General features: G+C 37.9%; 2 protein-coding genes across 2 annotated transcripts; both read right to left on the bottom strand.

The window, feature by feature from the left end:
• Window positions 1–2,279: 2,279 nt before the first annotated feature.
• On the bottom strand, window positions 2,280–3,212 carry LOC125916262 (olfactory receptor 4C11). The gene has a single exon (XM_049622398.1). It carries the CDS (start codon window positions 3,210–3,212, stop codon window positions 2,280–2,282), a length of 933 nt encoding a protein of 310 aa, XP_049478355.1.
• A 13,957-nt stretch (window positions 3,213–17,169) lies between these two features.
• Window positions 17,170–18,099, bottom strand: LOC125916250 (olfactory receptor 4C46-like). The gene has a single exon (XM_049622387.1). It carries the CDS (start codon window positions 18,097–18,099, stop codon window positions 17,170–17,172), a length of 930 nt encoding a protein of 309 aa, XP_049478344.1.
• Between the last annotated feature and the right edge of the window lie 2,005 nt (window positions 18,100–20,104).

The following is a 20,104-nucleotide window of genomic DNA, read 5'->3' as shown; positions in this document are numbered from 1 at the left end:
AAAAAAAAAAAAAAGAAAAGACATATGTGCTAATTAGTTTGATTGTGGTGATCTTTTCACATTATATGCGTATCAAAAAATCAACTTGTACCACTTAAATATATATAATCTTTGTATGTCAACATGCCAATTTTGGGACCACTAGTGCAGTCATGAAGCTTCATAATATCCCAGAAAGCAAAAAGCAGTGAGAACACTGAAAACTTGTTATTTTACTGAATTTGTTATAAAATAATCTTTGACAGGAATAAAATATTAGTGTTGGAAAGGGTTCCCAGTTAAATAATGAACAGCATTAAAAGTGAAACGGAATTTTTTTAAGTTTATGTATTTATTCTGAGAGAGAGAGAGAGAGAGAGGAGAGAGAGAAAGCGCAAGTGGGGGAAGGGCAGAGAGAGAGAGAGAGTCCCAAGCAGGCTCTGTACAGTTAACACAGAGCCCAAGGTGGGGTTCAGCCCACGAACCTGACCTGAGCTGAAATCAAGAGTTGGATGCTCAACCAACTAAGCCTCCCAGGTGCCCCCAAAATGAAATGGAATCTTGTAATTGTTACCAAGGATGTGATACACTTTAATACACTGAAATCAACGAATTGTATTATTTGTTTGTTTTTTAAAGTTTTTATTTAAATTCCAGTTATTTAACATACAGCATGGTATTAGTTTCAGGTGGACAATATAGTGATTCAACACTTCCATACAGCACTCAGCGCTCATCACAACAAGTGCCCTCCTGAATCCCCATCACCTGTTTTATCCATTGACATTCCCTCCACTGACCTCCCCTCTGGTAACCATCACTCTGTTCTCTATAGTTAAGAGTCTGTTTCTTTTTTTTTCTTTTTCTTTTTTTTTCTTCTGTCTCTCTCTCTCTCTTTCCCCCCCATACTGGTTTGCTTTATTTCTTAAATTCTACATATGAGTGAAGTCATGGTATTTCTCTTTCTCTGACTGACCTATTTCACTTAGCATAATACTCTCTAGTTTTATTCATGTTTTTGCAAATGGCAAGATTTCATTCTTTTTGATGGCTGAATAATAGTCCATTGTGTATGTCTACCAGATCTTCTTTACCCATTCATCGGTCGATAGACAATTGGGTTGTTTCCATAGTTTGGTTATTGAAGATAATGCTGCTATAAAATTTGGGGTGCATGTATCCCTTTGAATTATTGTATTCTCTGTAATCAATGAATCTTAAAGCTTCATGATATAAACTTTGGCATGCAAGTAATCAAGGCACATCTGCTAATCTGCTCTGCCCACTATGGGCATCGAAATTCTATTGGCAGTCCTAACTTGAGAATCCATACTACTCCATTACTAGGGAAGAACAAATAGAGAATTAAAGAGGCTTCTTGCTGCAAAAGTGGGTTCTCTCTACCTCTATTAACTAGAGACAAGTCTAGTGAGTATTTCTGAATGCCTCTGGTACTTTCTTTTATTCCATTGACACAACACAACTTTAAATGAAATAATATCATCCATTTTTTTTCCTTCAAGCTAGGCTCTACCTTTCTGTACTTCAATCTCAAAAAATATGTTGTATCTTTTGTGTATTTTGAAATATTTATTCCATCTTGACAACATATATTATTTTACTTCTTTCCCTCTTAGAGTTATAGATTTCTCTTGTTGTAATTCCTATATACCAATCATACAAACTAGCAGAATATCTCAAGGCCTTTGTAACACTACATTTAAAAAATATCACACATAATGCCTCCGTTATCTTAATAGTCAAAAAACAACAAGAAAAATTATTTTATATATATATATATATATATATATATATATATATATATATATTTGGCTTTGGTTCACTAACATGGAACTTTTAAAAGTGAAACTAATGATAGAATTAAAAGAACTTCTTGACACACAAAGTTAATTCCTTTGCTCTGAAAGTGCTCAAGACAAAACAGGATACCCTATCTGAAATGTGCTATCGTCAGAATTACAAGTCATAGAGAACAGGCTATACTTTATGGATGCTCACTGTTTGAACAGTTGTGATTGTGTCAATATCTTTCTTCTTACCAAACCAGAGTGTAGACTGAGATGTGGGGAATATTTCACAATTGCCAATGTTAGAATTGAGCTCTCAGGAAAAGAAAGAACCAGGATGGCAATATGAAAGAAGCTACTAGCTTGTGGGCAGAAGTACTGAAAAAAGTAAGGAAATCAGATGGATTATATTAGAGAGCATTGGGGAAGTCGGAACATACACTGTCAGCTTTGCTATCTGTACAGATTAAATAATCAACCAAAACCCTCGATTCATTTTTTGTTTTCTGAGGTAATTTTGAGATGCCATAGCTTTCTCATGGCATTTTTCACTTCTACATTTCTCAGTGTGTAGATGAGTGGGTTGAGAAATGGTGTCCCAATAGTATAAAATACGGCCACCATCTTATCCATGGGGAAAGTGGTTGGGGGGCGTGTATAAATAAATATACATGGACCAAAGAATAAGACTACTACAATGATGTGGGAAGTGCAAGTAGAGAGAGCTTTTTTCCTCCCTTCTGCACTGTGGTTTCTCAGCGAATGCAAGATGACAATGTATGAGATCATCAGTATCACAAAACTGCTTGAGCAAATGGCCCCGCTGTTAGACACCAACAGCGTGTTGATCACGTAAGTGTCCATGCAAGCAAGTTTCAGCAAGGGCTGCAAATCACAGCAGTAATGATCAATCAAATTGGGTCCACAGAAAGGCAATCTCAAGGCCAGGATAATCTGGGCTATAGAATGTATAAAAGACCCTATCCATGCAAGAACAATCAGGATGGTGCAGACCTGCCGGCTCATGATGGTTGGGTAACGTAAGGGCTTACAGATGGCCACGTAGCGATCAACGGCCATGAGGATGAGGACAAAGATCTCCATGCAGCCAAATAAATGTAGTGAAAAGACTTGAGTCATACACTCATTGTAAGAGATGATTTTTTTTGCAGAGAGTGCATCCACAATTAGTCTGGGGGCTGTGGAAGTTGAAAAACAGGAATCAGCAAGGGACAAGTAAAATAGGAAAAAGTACATGGGGCTCTCAAGTGTCCGGCTGGACTTGATGGTCACAATAATAAGCAAATTCCCTACCACAGTTCCCACATAAAAAATGAAGAAGATTACAAATACCACTTTCTGTCTCATAGGATCTTGGGTCAATCCTAATAGTATAAACTCAGTTACGCTGCTATTTTGCTGCATAATTTCAGGCAAACTGGAGAAAGCGCAGTTTAGAAATGATCTGCAAAGAAAAAAGTATGAAATGAATTCTCCATTTGGAGGTCAAATCTATATGCTTGATCATGGAAGGTTCACTTACCAATGGGTAATCCCTCGTTTTCTTTTGAATAAAGTGGAAATCACAATATTCACAATCTATTCACCTGACTGCTTACGGAAACGATGAAATATGTTGATAATGAAAGAGTACCTGATTCTTCAGGCATAATAAACACTAATTTAGGGGATTTGTTATGAGAGGGTATCTTTTTGAACTGAATGTCTTTCTTTAGTTTACAACAAGGACCTATGAGAATAGAATGTTGCAAAATGGAGACAACTCATGCATGATTTACATGCTGTACTTTCCTATTACTTGAACCTGGTAGTTCAGTTATAAAGTCTCTTCTAGTAAACATTCTGAACATTGAAGGAATGATGTAGAAACACTGAGAGTGTTTTCCTTAACAAAAACCTAAACACACACACACACACACACACAGAGAGAGAGAGAGAGAGAGAGAGAGAGAGAGGGAGAGACAGTCTTAGCAGTGATCAATTGGTCCACTCAATTGTGAAACTTACTTTAATCTGTTACCTTGACTAAATTTATTTCCTGTTATTTTACCTCTCAGTAATTTCTAGTTGCTTACAGTTCTAAATTTGGTATCTATCATTACACTGTGTACTTTTACAGTTATACAATAATTATACTATATTATGTTGTCCCTTCATTCAGAAATTTTATGGGTCTTTTAGCATATATTCTTTTTTTAATTATTATTTTTTAAAGTTTTTTTTAAACTTATTTTGAGGTAGGGGGGCTGGCAAAGAGAAAGGGAGAGACAGAATCCCAAGCAGGCTCTGTGCTGTCAGTGCAGAGCAGGACGCATGGCTCAAACTCACCAAGTGTGAAATCATGACCTGAGTCGAGATCAAGAGTCAGACACTTAACCGACTTAGCCACTCAGGCTGCCCAATTTTCTTGAAACACAGGAGAGATTGAGACTGAAATTAAGGATAAATAGAGAACATTTGGCATAAATCAAGATATTTTTTCAAATGTCATGTTATCTTAAGCACCAGGGATTTGGAAAATTAGCTAAGGAAGCTCCAAATCATATTCGAAATTTTTCAAAAGAATTCTTGGAATCTATATTCTTGAGTGTCCCATACCCAGACTTCAGTAAGAGAAGATAGAGACAGGAAGGAAACAAATATTTCCTTATATACACCAAACAATGGAAAAATCCTTTTCTATTCTCATCACATATATCTTCCAAATAGTAGCACAATTAAAAGGTAATTAGAAGGTGCCAAATCGTTTAAGTATATTTACAACATATATTCGGGACAAAGCATAGTTTTCTCAAATATAAATGGGTTTCAGAGGTCAATCTTTAAAAACACAGCACAAATGAATAATGGGCAAAAGAGCTGATTTCAAAAGGAACTCTTCTTATTAAAAATAATTAAGCATGGGAAAAGATACTCAATGTCACTCATAGTTAAATACATTCAAATTTAAATTCCAGTTATATATCTTTTCAACTATCAGATTAACAAAATGACCTTTTTGATAAATGTCTTTTAACAAACAGTGCTAAAAACGATATGGGAAACAATCAACCCCACACATTTTTGGTAGGAGTTTAAGTGGGTGCAATCTCTCAGGGAGTGATTTTCAACATGGATGCTAATTTCAACTGCACCTACACATAGGTTTGGTGATTCTGTTTGCTGCAGATAATCCCACTCATGGGTACAAAGATAATCATAGCAGCCTTTTCCATGTTGGCAAACAGTAAGAAACAACTTCAGTGCCCCTCACAATGGAGCCAAATGAATCAGGGAATGGTATTTTATGCAATCGCTGATAAAAAATGAAATTGTCAACACAATATGCAATGATTTCTAAAATATGCTGTAAAGTAAAAGAGTTCAGGACCGTCTGCTGAGGACAGTAATATTTTTATTAACAATATCACACATGCATAGACTCATATCAACTAATTGTATTTGAGAGAGTACCAAAATAGCATAATATATGTGGCCTCAGGGTGGGAAAATTGCATTCTTGGTAACACAGGGGTGACCTTCCTTTTAAAATATTGTCTTTGGTGAGTGAGAATATGTTATAATCATGTTGCATTAAAAATAAAGCTTTTAAACAACTTAGTAGATGGTTTGTTATTCACATTGGCATATGACTCATTCATAACACTGTCTTCTGATGTAGGCTGTGGGAACAGCAAGATTCTTGGAGCTAGAGTAAGATTGAGGAGTCTGAGTAAGAGGGTGATTCGGCTATAGGGACAGTTTTGGACTTAAGGCTCTTTACCCCATCATGCACCACCACACTGCCATTCGCTACATGTGCTCCTGAAGTCTTAGGAGTTTGCCAGATATGCTCCTGGTCAAACACTTCAGCAAACAGTAATGAAAACTTGTTTGTGGTTTCTAAAGATTAAGTATTATAAAAAGACACCTATATATTATCTATCTATCTATCTATCTATCAATTATCTATCTATCTATCATCTATCTATCTATCATCTATCTATCATCTACCTGATAGAGACTGAAACATTTGTATAGTTCACATAAAAATAAATACGAGTGACTTACATTAGAATGAAGCAACATAAGGTAGGTAATTTTTATCTGTTCGCTTATGGATTTAAGCACCTAGAAAAAATGTATATAGTTAATATAAGTATTCTTTGAGTGAATGGAATAATTAAGAGAATTTCCTACTGATACAACCCAATAGTGTTTGGTCCTATTCAATACTCAGTTACCACCGAAAAGGGAAGCCTACTCCATCCAAAATAAAGCCATCATCTCCATGGAGCATTTACTGGAACACTCAAAAAATGTTATTTCCAATTGACTATCTCTATGTCAGGAGCTGCTGTGCATTTATTTTATTTCCATCTTCTCAGTTTAGATTGTAAAGTACTTCCAGAAAATTCACCAAACTTTCTTTCCTTCCCACAAATGGCTTTTATGTATTAGATGCATACTGTGGCATTGATCAGATTAATTTTCCCTGAGTATTAAATACAACTAAGTTAATTCCCAACACAAATCTTACTGGTTTTGATAAGAGCTTATGTAAAGGTTAGGACGTTTAGTTGTTCTGTTTTCTTCACAAGGTAATTTGGCCACTCTTTACTCAAATGAGAATTAAAAAGAACAAAAAAAAGTGTTTCTAAAGTTCTGTCTGATTATCTGGAACCAGGATCTCTTCAATGTCACTAAGACTCAGGTTCTTACCTGCATGCTAGAAGACAAAATCGGTCTCCGATTTATCCCACGCTTTCTGAAATCCACGGTCACACGGAATTTTGACTGGGAAATGCTTCTCTTTTCCTTTTCCTATGGTAGTATTTAAATATGAATGATGATAGAGTCTGGGGAAGGTCATTCCCTAAAGTGTCCCTTCCCTTTTAATTAAGAAGCATGAACTAGATGTGATAAAGAACTTAATATTTAATATAATTAGATTACGAGAAAAAAGGTGATATATTCTTGCAGTTAAAGCTGTTTATTTGAATCATAAATGTCATCTTTTGACTGGAATAAGAAAAAAATATTATCTATAATCCAGTGTCCAAGACGTGGTTCCTGATTCCATTATCCAAGAAAATGAATTGGGACTTCTTAAAGAAATGGCTGATTCTAGGTATGGGGTGGGGAATGTACAAGATGAACTGGAATACCTTGTAATGCTAGAAAGTAAGAAAGTGCTAATGCACACACACTTACACTCACGCTGTGATGACAATATGTCAAGGGGACACAGGAGCAAACTGAAATAGCCCCTAGTGCCAAAAGCAGGAAAAAAATTGAGCAACAAAATAAATGACACTGAATTGAAATATAACTCATAGTATTAAAAATTCATGAGTTCATATTGATGTAGCAATGAAATAAATAGCTAATAAATAGGGGGTAATAGACAAATCTCCCATAAAAAAGAATTCCTAATGATTATGTAGGTACCCTGCGCTCAAAGAGTCATAGGATAACTCTCAATCCTTCCAAAAGGCACATTGTGGAATGGGGCAGGGTGGGGAGTTAAATTTATAGGGAGAAGAAATGTGACAAACACTAGCTCAACTAGGTGATCAAGGTTAACATCAACAGTGATGAGTCCCATTGAAAGTATATACTCACTTGTACGAAGTGATGAACATGGCACTTTTCCTCTGTGACCTCTCTCCCAATAACCCACAACGCCAGTCTAATCTTGAGTAAAATATCAGACAAACCCCAAATGAAAGTTTTTATATAAAATGTCTGGCTAGTTCTCAAAACGTCAAGTTCACCAAAAAAAAAAAAAAAAAAAAAAAAAAAAAAAAAAAAAAAAAAAAAGAAAGAAAGGAAGGAAGAAAGAAAGAAAGAAAAGTTAAGCATGCACTTATCATGATCAGCACTGAGGAAGGTGTAGAACTGTTGAATCGTTGTATTACACACCTGAAACTAATATATAATAAAGTATGAAACTGTATGTTAGTTATACTTGAAATAAATAAATAAGAGAACAGTCAGAGGAACTGTCACTGCCTGGAAGTGCTGAAGGAGACATTGACAATGGAGTGTAAGGTGGCATGCTGGATGGGGTTCTGGAGAAGAAAAATGGCATTAAAAACAAAGTACGGTAAAACCTTGGATTGCGAGTAACTTGTTCTGTGAGTGTTCTGCAAGACAAGCAAATATTTCAAATAAAAATTTAACTTGATAAACGAGCGATGTCTTGCAATACAAGTACTACATCATGCCTAACATCACACGATCACAACTGAGCCAATGGTTCTTCTCTCTCTCTCTGTCTCTCATTGTGAGATTGTGGGTGATCATCTCCTGTGCTCAGATGCTTGGTCTCAGGCCATGGTGTTTGGTAGAAATCAGTGATTTTTCAGGAGGTTGGAAGGTGCCCACAACTGGAGCTAGTGTATTTTTTGTCACTCCAAAGCATCTATGGACAGTCCTTTGCTTTTCCATACAAGAGTAAGCTGAGGAATCCTTTGTTTCCTTCTAGGTCAGACTGCCTGCAGATACAGACCCTTTCCTCTGCTGTCTTTTTGACAGTTATAGCAAATACAGTATATGACAAGTGCTTATTAATATTGTACTACAGTTAACATCCGTGCTAGCAAAAGATGCAGAAGAAGATTCCATTGAGCCAATAGATAGCAGTGATTTTGTTACTGATAGTGAAAGTCATCCCGCATAATAATTCTCCACTCTCTTATTACCTTCACACCAGCCACGAAGATTTTCAAAGGTAAGTGCAGGTTAATTTGTTTATTTTTCTTATATGTTGTATTTTCTTTATTATTTGGTACTATATTACAGTATCATAAACATTTTATAAGAATATTTTTTGGTTTGTGGAATGAATCATCTGAGTTTCCATTATTTCTTACGGGGAAATTTGCTTTGATATACAAGTGCTTTGGGTTATAAGCATGTTCCTGGGAATGAATTATGCTCACAAGCCAAGGTTTTACTGTACCCTGAATAAAGTATGGATATTAGTTAAAAATCATATGTTCACATCACGTGAACTAGTTGTGACAAATGTAGTATGTAAGATGACAACAGGAGAAACTGAGTGCACAGTACGTGGGAATTCTCTGTATCATTTCCACAATTCCCGTGTAAATGTAAACCTGTTATAAAATATAAAGTTGATTAAAAATAAACAGCTTATTTCATTTAAAGCATCATCAAAATTTATCTGTGTTTTAGCATGGCTCAGAAATTTCTTCCTTTTCAATGCTGGGTAACATTCCATTGGATGTATGCCGCATATTATTTGTTCATACGTTGATGGACACTTGGGCTGCTTCCATATTTTGGCTATCATGAATAATGCCGCAATGGACATGAGTGTACAAATATCTCTTCCAGTCCCCACTTTCAATCCTTCTGCCGGATCACATGGTCAGTCTATTTTTAACTTTGTGAAGAAAGTCATAGTGTGATTCACAGTGGCTGCACCATTTTTATATCCATTTTTTTTTGTTTTTGAAATTTGTTTAATGTTTATGTATTTTTGAGAGAGACAGAGACAGAATGCGAGTGGGGTAGGGGCAGAGGCAGAGGGATCCAAAGCAGAATCCGAAGCAGGCTCCAGGCTCCGAGCTGTCAGCACAGAGCCCAACGTGGGGCTTGAACTCACGAGCTGTGAGATCACGACCTGAGCCGAAGTCGGACGCTCAACTGACTGAGCCACCCAGGCGCCCCACAATTTTTATATTCTTATGAACAGTGTGTACACAAGTGTTTACTGATGCTGAGTATCTTTTCATGTGCTCTTTACCCATTTGCATACAGGTATGTTTTGAGAAATATTTATTCAAGTCCTTTGTTGATACTGAGGTGTCAGAATTCCACGAGTTGCCATTTTACTCTGTTGATATTGACCTTTGATATGTAGAAATCTTTAATTTTGAGGCAGTTTAATTAATTAATTGATTTCTTCTGGGCCTGTGTTTTGGTGTCACATTCAAGAACTTAATGTGTAAGCTAATATCCTGAAGCTTTTTTTTCATTTATATTTTCTTCTAAACATTTTATAGTTTTAGCTCTTATATTTATGTCTTGATCCATTTTGAGTTTATTTTGGATATGGTATATGTTAAAGGTCAACCTTCATTCTTTTCCACACGAATATCTAGTTTTTCCAAAACCGTTTGTTGAAAAAACTCTTTTTCCCCTTGGATGATCTTGGCACCCTTGCCTTTTCACCATATTTATGATGGTATATTTCTGGGCTCTCGAATTGATTCCATTTGTCTATGTGCCTGTCTTTATGCCAGTACCACACTGTTTTGATTATTGTAGCTTTATAATAAGCTTTAAAATCAGGAGATGTGAGACATACAGCTTTCTCTTTTCAAGAATTTTTTTAAGCTAAAGATCACTTGAGGTTCCATATGAACCTTTCAACTGAGTTTTCTCTACCTGTAAAATTATCATTGAGGTTTTATAGGGGTTATATTAAATATGTATTGTTTTAGATATTATCGACATCTGAACAATTATTGAACCTCCTGATCCATGAAAAAATGTGGTATCTTTCAGAGTACACACACACACACACACACACACACACATACATATGAAGAGATTTATTATCAAGAATTGGCTTTTGTGTATATGGAGGCTGGAAAGTGCAAAAGCTGTACAGTCAATGTCCCATTCTGAGCCTAAAGACCAGAAACTGCCATAAACCAGTAAGAGCTGATGTCCCAGTTAGGGTCCAGAGGCAGAAGGCTGCTGTAGAATGAGGAAGAATAATGTGTCAGTGTGCCAGCCATCAGACAGGAAGAGATAATGGTTCAGTTCAAAGGCTCATGGGCAGGAAACTTCCCTCTTACTCAGGGGAGATCAGCCATTTGTAATTTTCAGGTCTTCATTTGGTTGGATGAGGACCCTACATCAGTGAGAGCAATCTGCTTTATTCAGTCTACCAATTCAAGTGTTAATCCCAGCCAGAAAAAACTCATACTCATGACACAAAGCAATAGTCAAAAAAATATTTTGTGCACCCTGTGGCCCAGGCAAGTTAACGTATAAAATTAGCCAACACAAGTCCATTGTTTATCAACCTAGCACCTATACATATCACCTTAAGCCATGCTTAATCTCTAAATAAAGACAACACAAGGTCACAATTCCACCTAACATTATACAACTGTCCTGCATACAACTGAAATGCACTAAACTCTCCACAAGAAGGGAAGGTAAAGTTTTGGGGTGATTATTTTCTTCTTGATATTCAGTAAGTTAAATACTGTGATAGAAACTAAGAAATACAAAAATGGCATTATAGAAAGGAAGCAACATTTTTGCTAGTGAATCACTAAGGATAACAATGTGTGGTGCCTCTCCCATTTCTATCCTTTGATTACAGGACCTGGCTATGGGAGGAACAGCAGCATATAATGGGTGCTGATTCAGAACACACACGGCCTTCCAGAGAACTGAAGACTCTTGCTCAATCCCTGCAAGGTATTGCCACCCAGCTGGTACTATAACTAATTCTGTAAAGGGTCATCCCACCATTTTATCAGGACAATTGCCTCAAGATAATGGCAAATATGGCAAGACCAGTGAATTCCACGAACATGAGTCCATTGTGACACTTCATTTGCTGTGAAGTGAAATCACTGATAAGAAGCAATGCTGTATCTAAAACTATGATGGTGGATAAAAAAATTCTTTAAGTGCATGGATGGTAGTTGTGGCAGAAGCATTGCATGCAGGGAAGGCAGATACATATCCAAACAAGTGCCTATCCCAGTAAGAACAAATTATTACCCTTCCATGATGGAAGCAATCCAGTGTAATCAACCTGAAACCAGGCTGATCATGCTGAGTAATGGTGCCATATTGAAGACTCAATGTTGTTTCTGTTGCTGGTGGACACTTATCAGTGGTCATGGCCAGGCTAGCTTTGGTGGGTGGAAGTCTATATTGTTGAGCTCATATATAACCTCCATCCCTGCCACCATGGCCACTTTGTTCATGAGTCCATTGGGAGATGATGGGAGTGGCTGGGGAAAGAGGCTGACTGGTATCCACAAAATGGGTCATCCTATCCACTTGATTATTAAAAATCCACCCTTGCTGGTCAGTGTTTGGTGAGCATTCACAAGGGACATAAATATCTTCATGTGTTTTTACTCATTCATAATGGTATGTAAACATGCCTCTTCCTCAAATTTTCTTGTTACCAATTTTCCAATAATGTTTCTTATAAGTCCCTGCCCATTTAGCCAAACCATTGGCCAAAACCCATAAATAAGTATACATTGCACATCAGACCATTTCTCCTTCCATGAAAGTGAAGAACCAGGTACACTGCTTGAAATTCTACTCATTGAAAGAATTTCCCTATGACATTGACCGTTAGGGATTTTCCGTAATGGGGCTGTAGTGCTGCATCTATTCACTTTTGAGCTGTGCCCACATATTGCTGTAGAATTATCTGTATAATAGCCCAAGTCGAATTATCTAATAGCCCAATTATCTATATAAGGCCCAAGTCTTTTTTCCTTCTGTCAATTGATCACAGTGAACTCCCTGCCCCCCCCCCCACCCCGATAAGGCCTTGGGTGTAGGCTGGGAAAGAGAAGGCATTGTAGCAAAAGTGGGGACTGTAACATTTGGCCATTTTTTTCATGTAATTTTGCCTTCGGTTCCTGCTTGGGTCAGATCACATATACAGCAGTCTCTTTATTTTGGGGGAATATGTTTCCAGTGGATGCCTGGAACTGGATAGTACTGAACCCTATACATACTATGTTTTTTTTTCTATACATACATACCTGTGATAAAGTTTAATTTATAAATTAGGCACAATAAGCAGTTAACAACAATAATAAAATAGGTATGGTTATTCCTTTTATCCAGTGCACAATTAGGTTAATAAAAGACCATAGGCCCCTATTGGAGAAGACTGAAGGAAGGATTAATATATACATTTTTGGCAAAAAAAAGTGTATACATACACACACACACATTTTTGGCAATGTCCTGGGGTTCTTCTGCAAGGGATCCAATCTCCCCTTGATTCAAGGAATTTTGAGTCTATAAACTGGTTCCGGTCTGGAAATTGATTGCCAGACCATGAATCTCTGTCTGTATGATTAAGTTACACTTTTGTTTGCTTAACCTAGAACTTTTTTGCTAACACGGATCAAGTAAGACTTGAATAGGCTTCCTCTCGATTTCGCTTCTAGGAACACCATCATGAACTAGTGAACACTTTAAGTTGGCTTGTATTGATTATTCTGACTGCTATTTTGATTCTGCTGTCGTTTATGGGGAGCACACCCACCTTGCCTTTAAGGAGGCTGAGTATTGGGGCACCTGGATGGTTCGGTCAGTTAAGCATCCAAGTTTTGATCTCGGCTCACGTCATGACCTCACAGTTCGTGAGTTCGAGCCCTGTATTGGGCTCTGTGCTGGCAGCATGGAGCGTGTTTGAGATTCGGTCTCTCCCTGTCTCTGCTCCTCTCTCTCTCATGCTCTCTCTGTGTCTCTCTTGAAATAAATAAATAAATAAATAAATAAATAAATAAATAAATTTAAAAAATTAAAAAAAAATAAAAAGGTTGAGTGTTAACACTTGGCCACTGTTACCTGGGATCACATAACTCCCACTGCACTGGGATTTCCCAGTTCAGTGACCCTAGCTCCCATGAGAGTTTTGGCCTACAGAAAGCAGTGTTGCAGAGCTTTTCAAGGGTGCTGGGACTCACCTGACAAATTTATTTCTTATGGTCATGATCAAAGATGTATCTTCTGGACACTCCCAGGATGGTTAAGTATCTTAAATGACAAATCCATTCTAACACTACAATTTCCCTATAACTTTATTTTATTTTGAGAGAGAGAGAGAGAGAGCATGGGGTGGGGCAGAGAGAATGGGAGAGAGAGAATCCCAAGCAGGGTCTGCACAGTCAGCTCAAAGCCCCACTTGGGGCTTGATTTCATGAAACGTGAGATCATGACCTGAACCGATATCAAGAGTCAGACCCTTAACTGACTGAGCCACCCAGATGCCCCTTTTTTATACCTTTAAATCTCTCCCTCCACATTAAACCAAAGAAGGTGTGGGTTTCTAATTTGCTTACCTTTGGTTCATGTTTTAGCTAACAAGCTGAAAAGCTGTTAGCTTTTCCTCAGTCCCCCAGCTGCAACATTAAATGAAGAATCTCGGGGTGCCTGGGTGGCTCAGTTGGTTGAGAGTCCGACTTCAGCTCGGGTCATGATCTTATGGTTCATGGGTTCGAGCCCCACATCGGGCTTTCTGCTGTCAGCTCAGAGCCTGGAGCCTGCTTCAAGTTCTGTGTCTCCCTGTCTCTGCCCCTTCCCCGCTCGTGCTTGGTCTCTCTTTCTCTCTCTCTCAAAAATAAATAAAAACATAAAAAAATAAAAATAAATAAATGAGAATCTCTACTTAGTGAACCCATATCGATGAATTTGGTTTGGAGTGCCTGGGTGGCTCAGTCAGTTAAACATCCAGCTCTTGATTTTGGCTCAGGTCATAATCTCACAGTTTGTGAGATCAAGTCCTGTGTCTTGTCCTGAGTGGGGCTCTGTGCTGGGTGTGGAGCCTGCTTAAGATTCTCTCTCTCCCTCTACTGCTCTCTCTATAAACAAACAAACAAACAAACAAACAAATAAATTTGGCTTCATTGAATTTTGTTTCTCCCATGATTATCCTATCCTTTTTTTTTTTTTTTTTTGAAAGAGTGGGAGCAGGGGAGAGAGGCAGAATGAGAGAGAGAGAGAGAGAGAGAGAGAGAGAGAGAACCCTAAGTAAGCCTCACACCCAGTGTGGAGCCCAGCACGGGGTCCAGCACGGGGCTGGATTCCACGACCCGGGTCACCTTAGCCAAAATCAAGTGTTGGATGCTTCCCTACTGAGCCACCCAAGAGCCCCTATCCTATATTTTTAGTATCCATTCCCACATGTATTCCACAGATTTATGTCTTTAAAAATTGGAAAACTTGGGTCGCCTGGGTGGCTCAGTCGGTTAAGCATCCCACTTCAGCTCAGGTCACGATCTCGCGGTCCGCGTGTTCGAGCCCCGTGTCGGGCTCTGGGCTGATGGCTCAGAGCCTGGAGCCTGCTTCCGATTCTGTGTCTCCCTCTCTCTCTGCCCCTCCCCTGTTCATGCTGTGTCTCTCTCTGTCTCAAAAATAAATAAACGTTAAAAAAAAAAACATAAAAATTGGAAAACTCAAGTTGTTATTTTGGAGTGTAATATGCTCCTCGTGGATTATACCTCCTACACTGACAACCCATATAGTTATCTCAAACTCATATTAAAGTGCATCACTCACTGGCTTAAAAGGTCTTTCCGTATTTGCCCCGTGGTATTTAGCGGTAAGATTGAACATGATTCTGAGACCAGTCTTCATCTTCCCTGTTCCTGTCTATCCAGGTTCATGTCACGCTGCTGACCATTTTTAAGCTCATTGTCCAGCACATCGCCTGGCACGTGGTGAGAGCTCAATAAACAATTGTTGAATGAACAGATGAATTAACAACCACATGCACACTGATTTTCACCCTCTGGCCCTCGTTATATATTCTCTCTGGTAGGAATGCTCTCACTCCCCCTGATGCATACATGCTCATTCTGCAAACCTGGTTTCAAGCTTGAAGTTTCATTTTTTATGTCCTTTCATCTTGGGAACTTTCCTGAACCCCTGAGTCTTTGTCGTGTGTCCCTCCAACATGCTTTCATAGCACCCTGTGCTGCCACTATCTTACCATTTATAACACGGTGTCGTCATTTTCTGCTCCCCTCCGGGTGCCTCTCAGTGGAGCCTAAGCTCTGTGAAGAAAGACCCGGGTTCCTCTCTATTCACCACTGAAGCCCCAGCAACTATCGATCTGTCTGATCTATTCTTTGGGCTCAAGAAATGTCTGTTGATTAATGAGGGAGGGATGGAAGGAATAAATGGGATATATTTATCCTGAAGTTGTTTTGTGTGTAGGGGGAGCCACGTATGTTTAAAAACACCTTTTCATAATGAAATGTTACCAAAAAGTAATCTAACTGATGGAGAAAAATAACGGAAACAGCTCACAGTCATAAGATGATGAAATCTTGCTGAGAACAGGGGGAATATCAAGGTAAGCTATTCTCGCACTGAACATCTCAGGTTCAATTTTTTTTCTCATTACCCAGTTTAAGCAGGAGTAAAAAACAAATTGTGGTTTCTCTAAGAGATCTAGCCAGAATTCTGAGTCGGAATCAGATAAAAGGAGGAAAAAAAATTCCCTACCCACCAGTATTTTTTTTCTCTACATTTTATTGACTTTGTTCACCTTCTTTTATACTTTTATTTTTTATTCACTATTTATCACGCACTATACATTATTCTACTTGTAGAAGGTATTCTGAGTTATCAGGTAAGTACTTTATGGAGTATAAATGTATATTAAAAAATAAAAATTCCTGTCTGACATTAAAATATTCTTTTATTTGAGTCATTGCATTTTCTATGGCTTACCAGCATAAGATGGGTGACGTGAACAATACAAAATGATTCTGAAGTCTGCAAGGAAATTTGGACACATGGCATAATATTCTTCACTTAGCTCTTAGAGGTTAAATGGGTACATACCACAATATTACAGTGAACCAATTATCATAAACTATGTTATAGTTTTCTATAAAATTGAGTTAAGTTATTAATGAAAAGTTCTTAGAATTTAGTTATAGTTAATGAATTAATATAAATATCATATACAATAGTATAAATAACTATATATAATTATGATATATAATATATGTATATAATAATATGACATGTGTACGTACACCATATTTTACATATTATATATTATATATGTGGCTTCCGGCATAGCCTTTAGTTCATGGTAGCTATTATAATTATCTTTCTATCATCTTTGCCTGGTGCTGTATCAGAGCGTGTAAGAGCACGGTCTTATAAATCAGGTATATTCTGATTAATGACTCTCATATACCTATTTTGATACTTCCCCCTTCCGTTTCCTCACCTATAAAGTGGGGATAATAACAGTGCCTATATCTTTGGATTGTCCTAGAGATTGATGCTCAATACCAATATAATTTTACATTAGAATTTAATTTTTAATTTCTTAATTAGAATGAAAGCTTATGAATCCATATACATGAATGAAGCTAGGAAAACTAAGCCCCAATTTGGTAGAGTTGTCCAAATATGCAAAGAGTGATCCTGGGTTAGTTTTTTCTTTTTCTTGCACCCATTTCTGCTCTTTTCAATGCAGAATCTGTGATTCATACCAGTCATTTTTTTTCTTCTATATCTTATAGGTATTCCTTGCTGAGATCATCTGAAATGTCTTTTCGATCCTTGCTTCCATTGAATCAATGTTGTGCTTCACGCATATTTATTTCTCCCCTGAAATAGCTTTCCTACTACACAATTTCCTAATGGCATTTTTCATCTGGTCATTTCTCAAGGTATAGATTAAGGGATTTAACATGGGAGTTATCGTAGTGTAGAACACTGCCACTGCTTTGTCAATAGATAAAGTAGCTGCGGGTCTCATGTACACAAATATGCAGGGCACAAAGAATAAGACGACCACTGTGATGTGGGAGGCACAGGTGGAGAGGGCTTTGCGCCTTGCCTCCAAGCTGTGGTTCCTTAGGGAGTGCAGAATGACCACATAGGAGACCATCAAGAGGAGGAAGTTTAAGACACAGATGAAACCACTGTTGGCAGCGACGAAGAGCCCTAGAGTGTGGGTATCAGTGCAGGCAAGATTGAGCAAAGGGTTCAGATCACACATAAAGTGGTCTATGACGTTAGGGCCACAGAAGGGTAATGGGATGATAAAGAGGATCTGTATGGTTGCATGAAGAAAGCCTCCCACCCACACCACTCCCATTAACAGGCCACACACCCACCGATTCATGATGGTCGTGTAGTGCAATGGCTTGCAGATGGCCACATAGCGGTCATAGGCCATCACAGTAAGCAGGATGACATCAGCACCTCCAAAGAAATGTTCCCCAAAGATTTGGGTAATACATACATTGAATAGGATGGTCTTCTTCTCACGGAGTGAATCTACAATCAGTGTAGGGGTATTGACAGAGGAATAGCAGGCATCAATGAAGGAGAGATAGGCCAAGAAAAAGTACATGGGGGACTCCAATAATGGGCTGGCAGTGATAGTGACCACGGTGAGCCCATTTCCTACCACAGAGATAATGTAGATGACCAAAAACATAACAAATATGATTTTCTGCATCTTTGGATTCTCTGTGAGCCCGAGTAGAACAAACTCCGTCACGTTGTTCCTATTCTCCATTATTTCATATTATGGTTGATTACATTACCTGAAAAGAAAAAGCTTTTTTGATTAATGCAACCTTGAATTTATTGAGGCTCTTCATCTAGTAAATAACAAATGCCTAGATTCTGTAGAGTTGTGGATTCTCACGAGGTTTTTTTGAGATAGAAAGTAAGATCTGAGTTTTTGACGATGACTTAAATTATCTCCTGGGTGAAGATTCTGTTAACAGCATTGACATGAGAAACTTTGTAAACACACAGGCAGGAGATCACCTGTGCACACCTCCTCATCTGAGAAGACTTAGGGACTATCTTGAAGTTGTCGTATTGCAGCTAAGTGTGAAAGAAGTGGTAGGAAATGGATGTAAAGGCTATGAATGCAACGCTAGGAATTTTTCCTTTATCCTTAGGAAATGGAGACCCATGGAAGGTAATTGAGAATATGAATGGGAGGGCGAAGAGGAGTTGGAGGAAGGGTGAATCTTGGATACAACTCTCGTAAAGACCTTTGTGCGTCTTGGATGAAGTCGGCTGAGGGTCAGTAAGGGGATGGAAGTCAGAGAAAAAAAGCCCCATATCCAAACTATTTATAATAGTTGACAAAAAGTGTAACAGGGTATTTCTTAAGAGAATAGTATAAAGGGCTCTAGGAGTTACTATAAAGTAATTGATAATGCATGTTACCAAATGCCAGTAATATTATAAAAGATAATAAGTATATTTTTAATGATTTATTGCTATATGCATGGTATGGTAGTAACCTGTGTGATTTACATTATTTCATCCATTTTGCAAATGTAGAAACAATCTCAGAGACTGATGTTAACAGTAATAATAATGATACTATTAACTAAAACTACTAGATACTTGTGTTCTGGTTTTGCAGAAATGTGGTTGTTTCATCATCACTACAAACCCATGAGATGATGGAGCACCTTGATGGCTCAATTCGTTAAGCAGAGCCCTTGGTTCCATCTCAGGTCATGGTCTCGCAGTTGTGAGATCCAGCCCCGTGTCAGGTTCCACGGGGAGCCTTGCTTGAGTTTCCCTCTCTCACCCTCTACTGCTCGTGCTCTCTCTCTTTCTTTCTCTAAAAAACAAACAAACAAACAAACAAATATATATATATGATTACCACTATTATTTTATACTTACTGTATACAGTAGGAAATACAATATAGAGAAGTTAAGGGTCCTGTCCAAGATCAAGCAGAGAATAAAGGGCAGAGCCAAGATTATATCACATTATACTTGTTGACTTTTTTCTTCCAAAATTTTAATACATTCCCTACATTGTTATGTTACTACAAACAATGCTGAACTCGTTATCTCTTTTTGATATGACCATAATAATTATAATGACTTTAATACCACTTCAGAAGCAAGTGTTCATGAAGCAATTTCATCAACAGACACACACACACACACACACACACACACACACACAATCACCAAGTATCAACACATCCAAATCACTAAATACATCAGAATCACTAAATATTAACAAAAATGTGGTGCTGCTTTCATTGAATATCCCTTTGACCTTGGCCTCTTCCACAGCCCCATTTCCTCCCTTCCCAATCTGCTTGCAAACATGGGTCCCCAGACTCTGCTAAATGTTGAAAATGACTACCACAGTTGTTACGTGTAATGTATTGGTTGTAGAACTAGAGACACCATATTGGAATCTTGCCTTTTCCACTTGCAACTTCTTTTATCCCAGGTACATTTCTTGGCACCCTACATCCTTGTTTCCTCAGGTATAAAGTGACAATGATAATATCCATGTCCCGGGTGTTATGAGAATTGATTGAGGAAACATACATGAACATAGCCACCACATTACTGTGGGCACACAAAAAACTTACACCAATTTTTGTGACTGTGCCTGCACCTAGGAGATAGAGAGAATTGGCGTTTTGAGCGAAATACAGAAAAACATTTGACCATGCAACAAGCTCAGGAAGATTAATCTCTAATTTTACTTTTCAGGAAGGCACAGAGACCCACATTATCTGTAG

Source organism: Panthera uncia, chromosome D1, assembly GCF_023721935.1.
Source record: "Panthera uncia isolate 11264 chromosome D1, Puncia_PCG_1.0, whole genome shotgun sequence".
In the NCBI taxonomy this organism is placed as follows: Eukaryota; Metazoa; Chordata; class Mammalia; order Carnivora; family Felidae; genus Panthera; species Panthera uncia.
The sequence above is the reverse complement of the archived record's forward strand: the minus strand, read 5'-3'. Positions and strand labels throughout refer to the sequence as shown.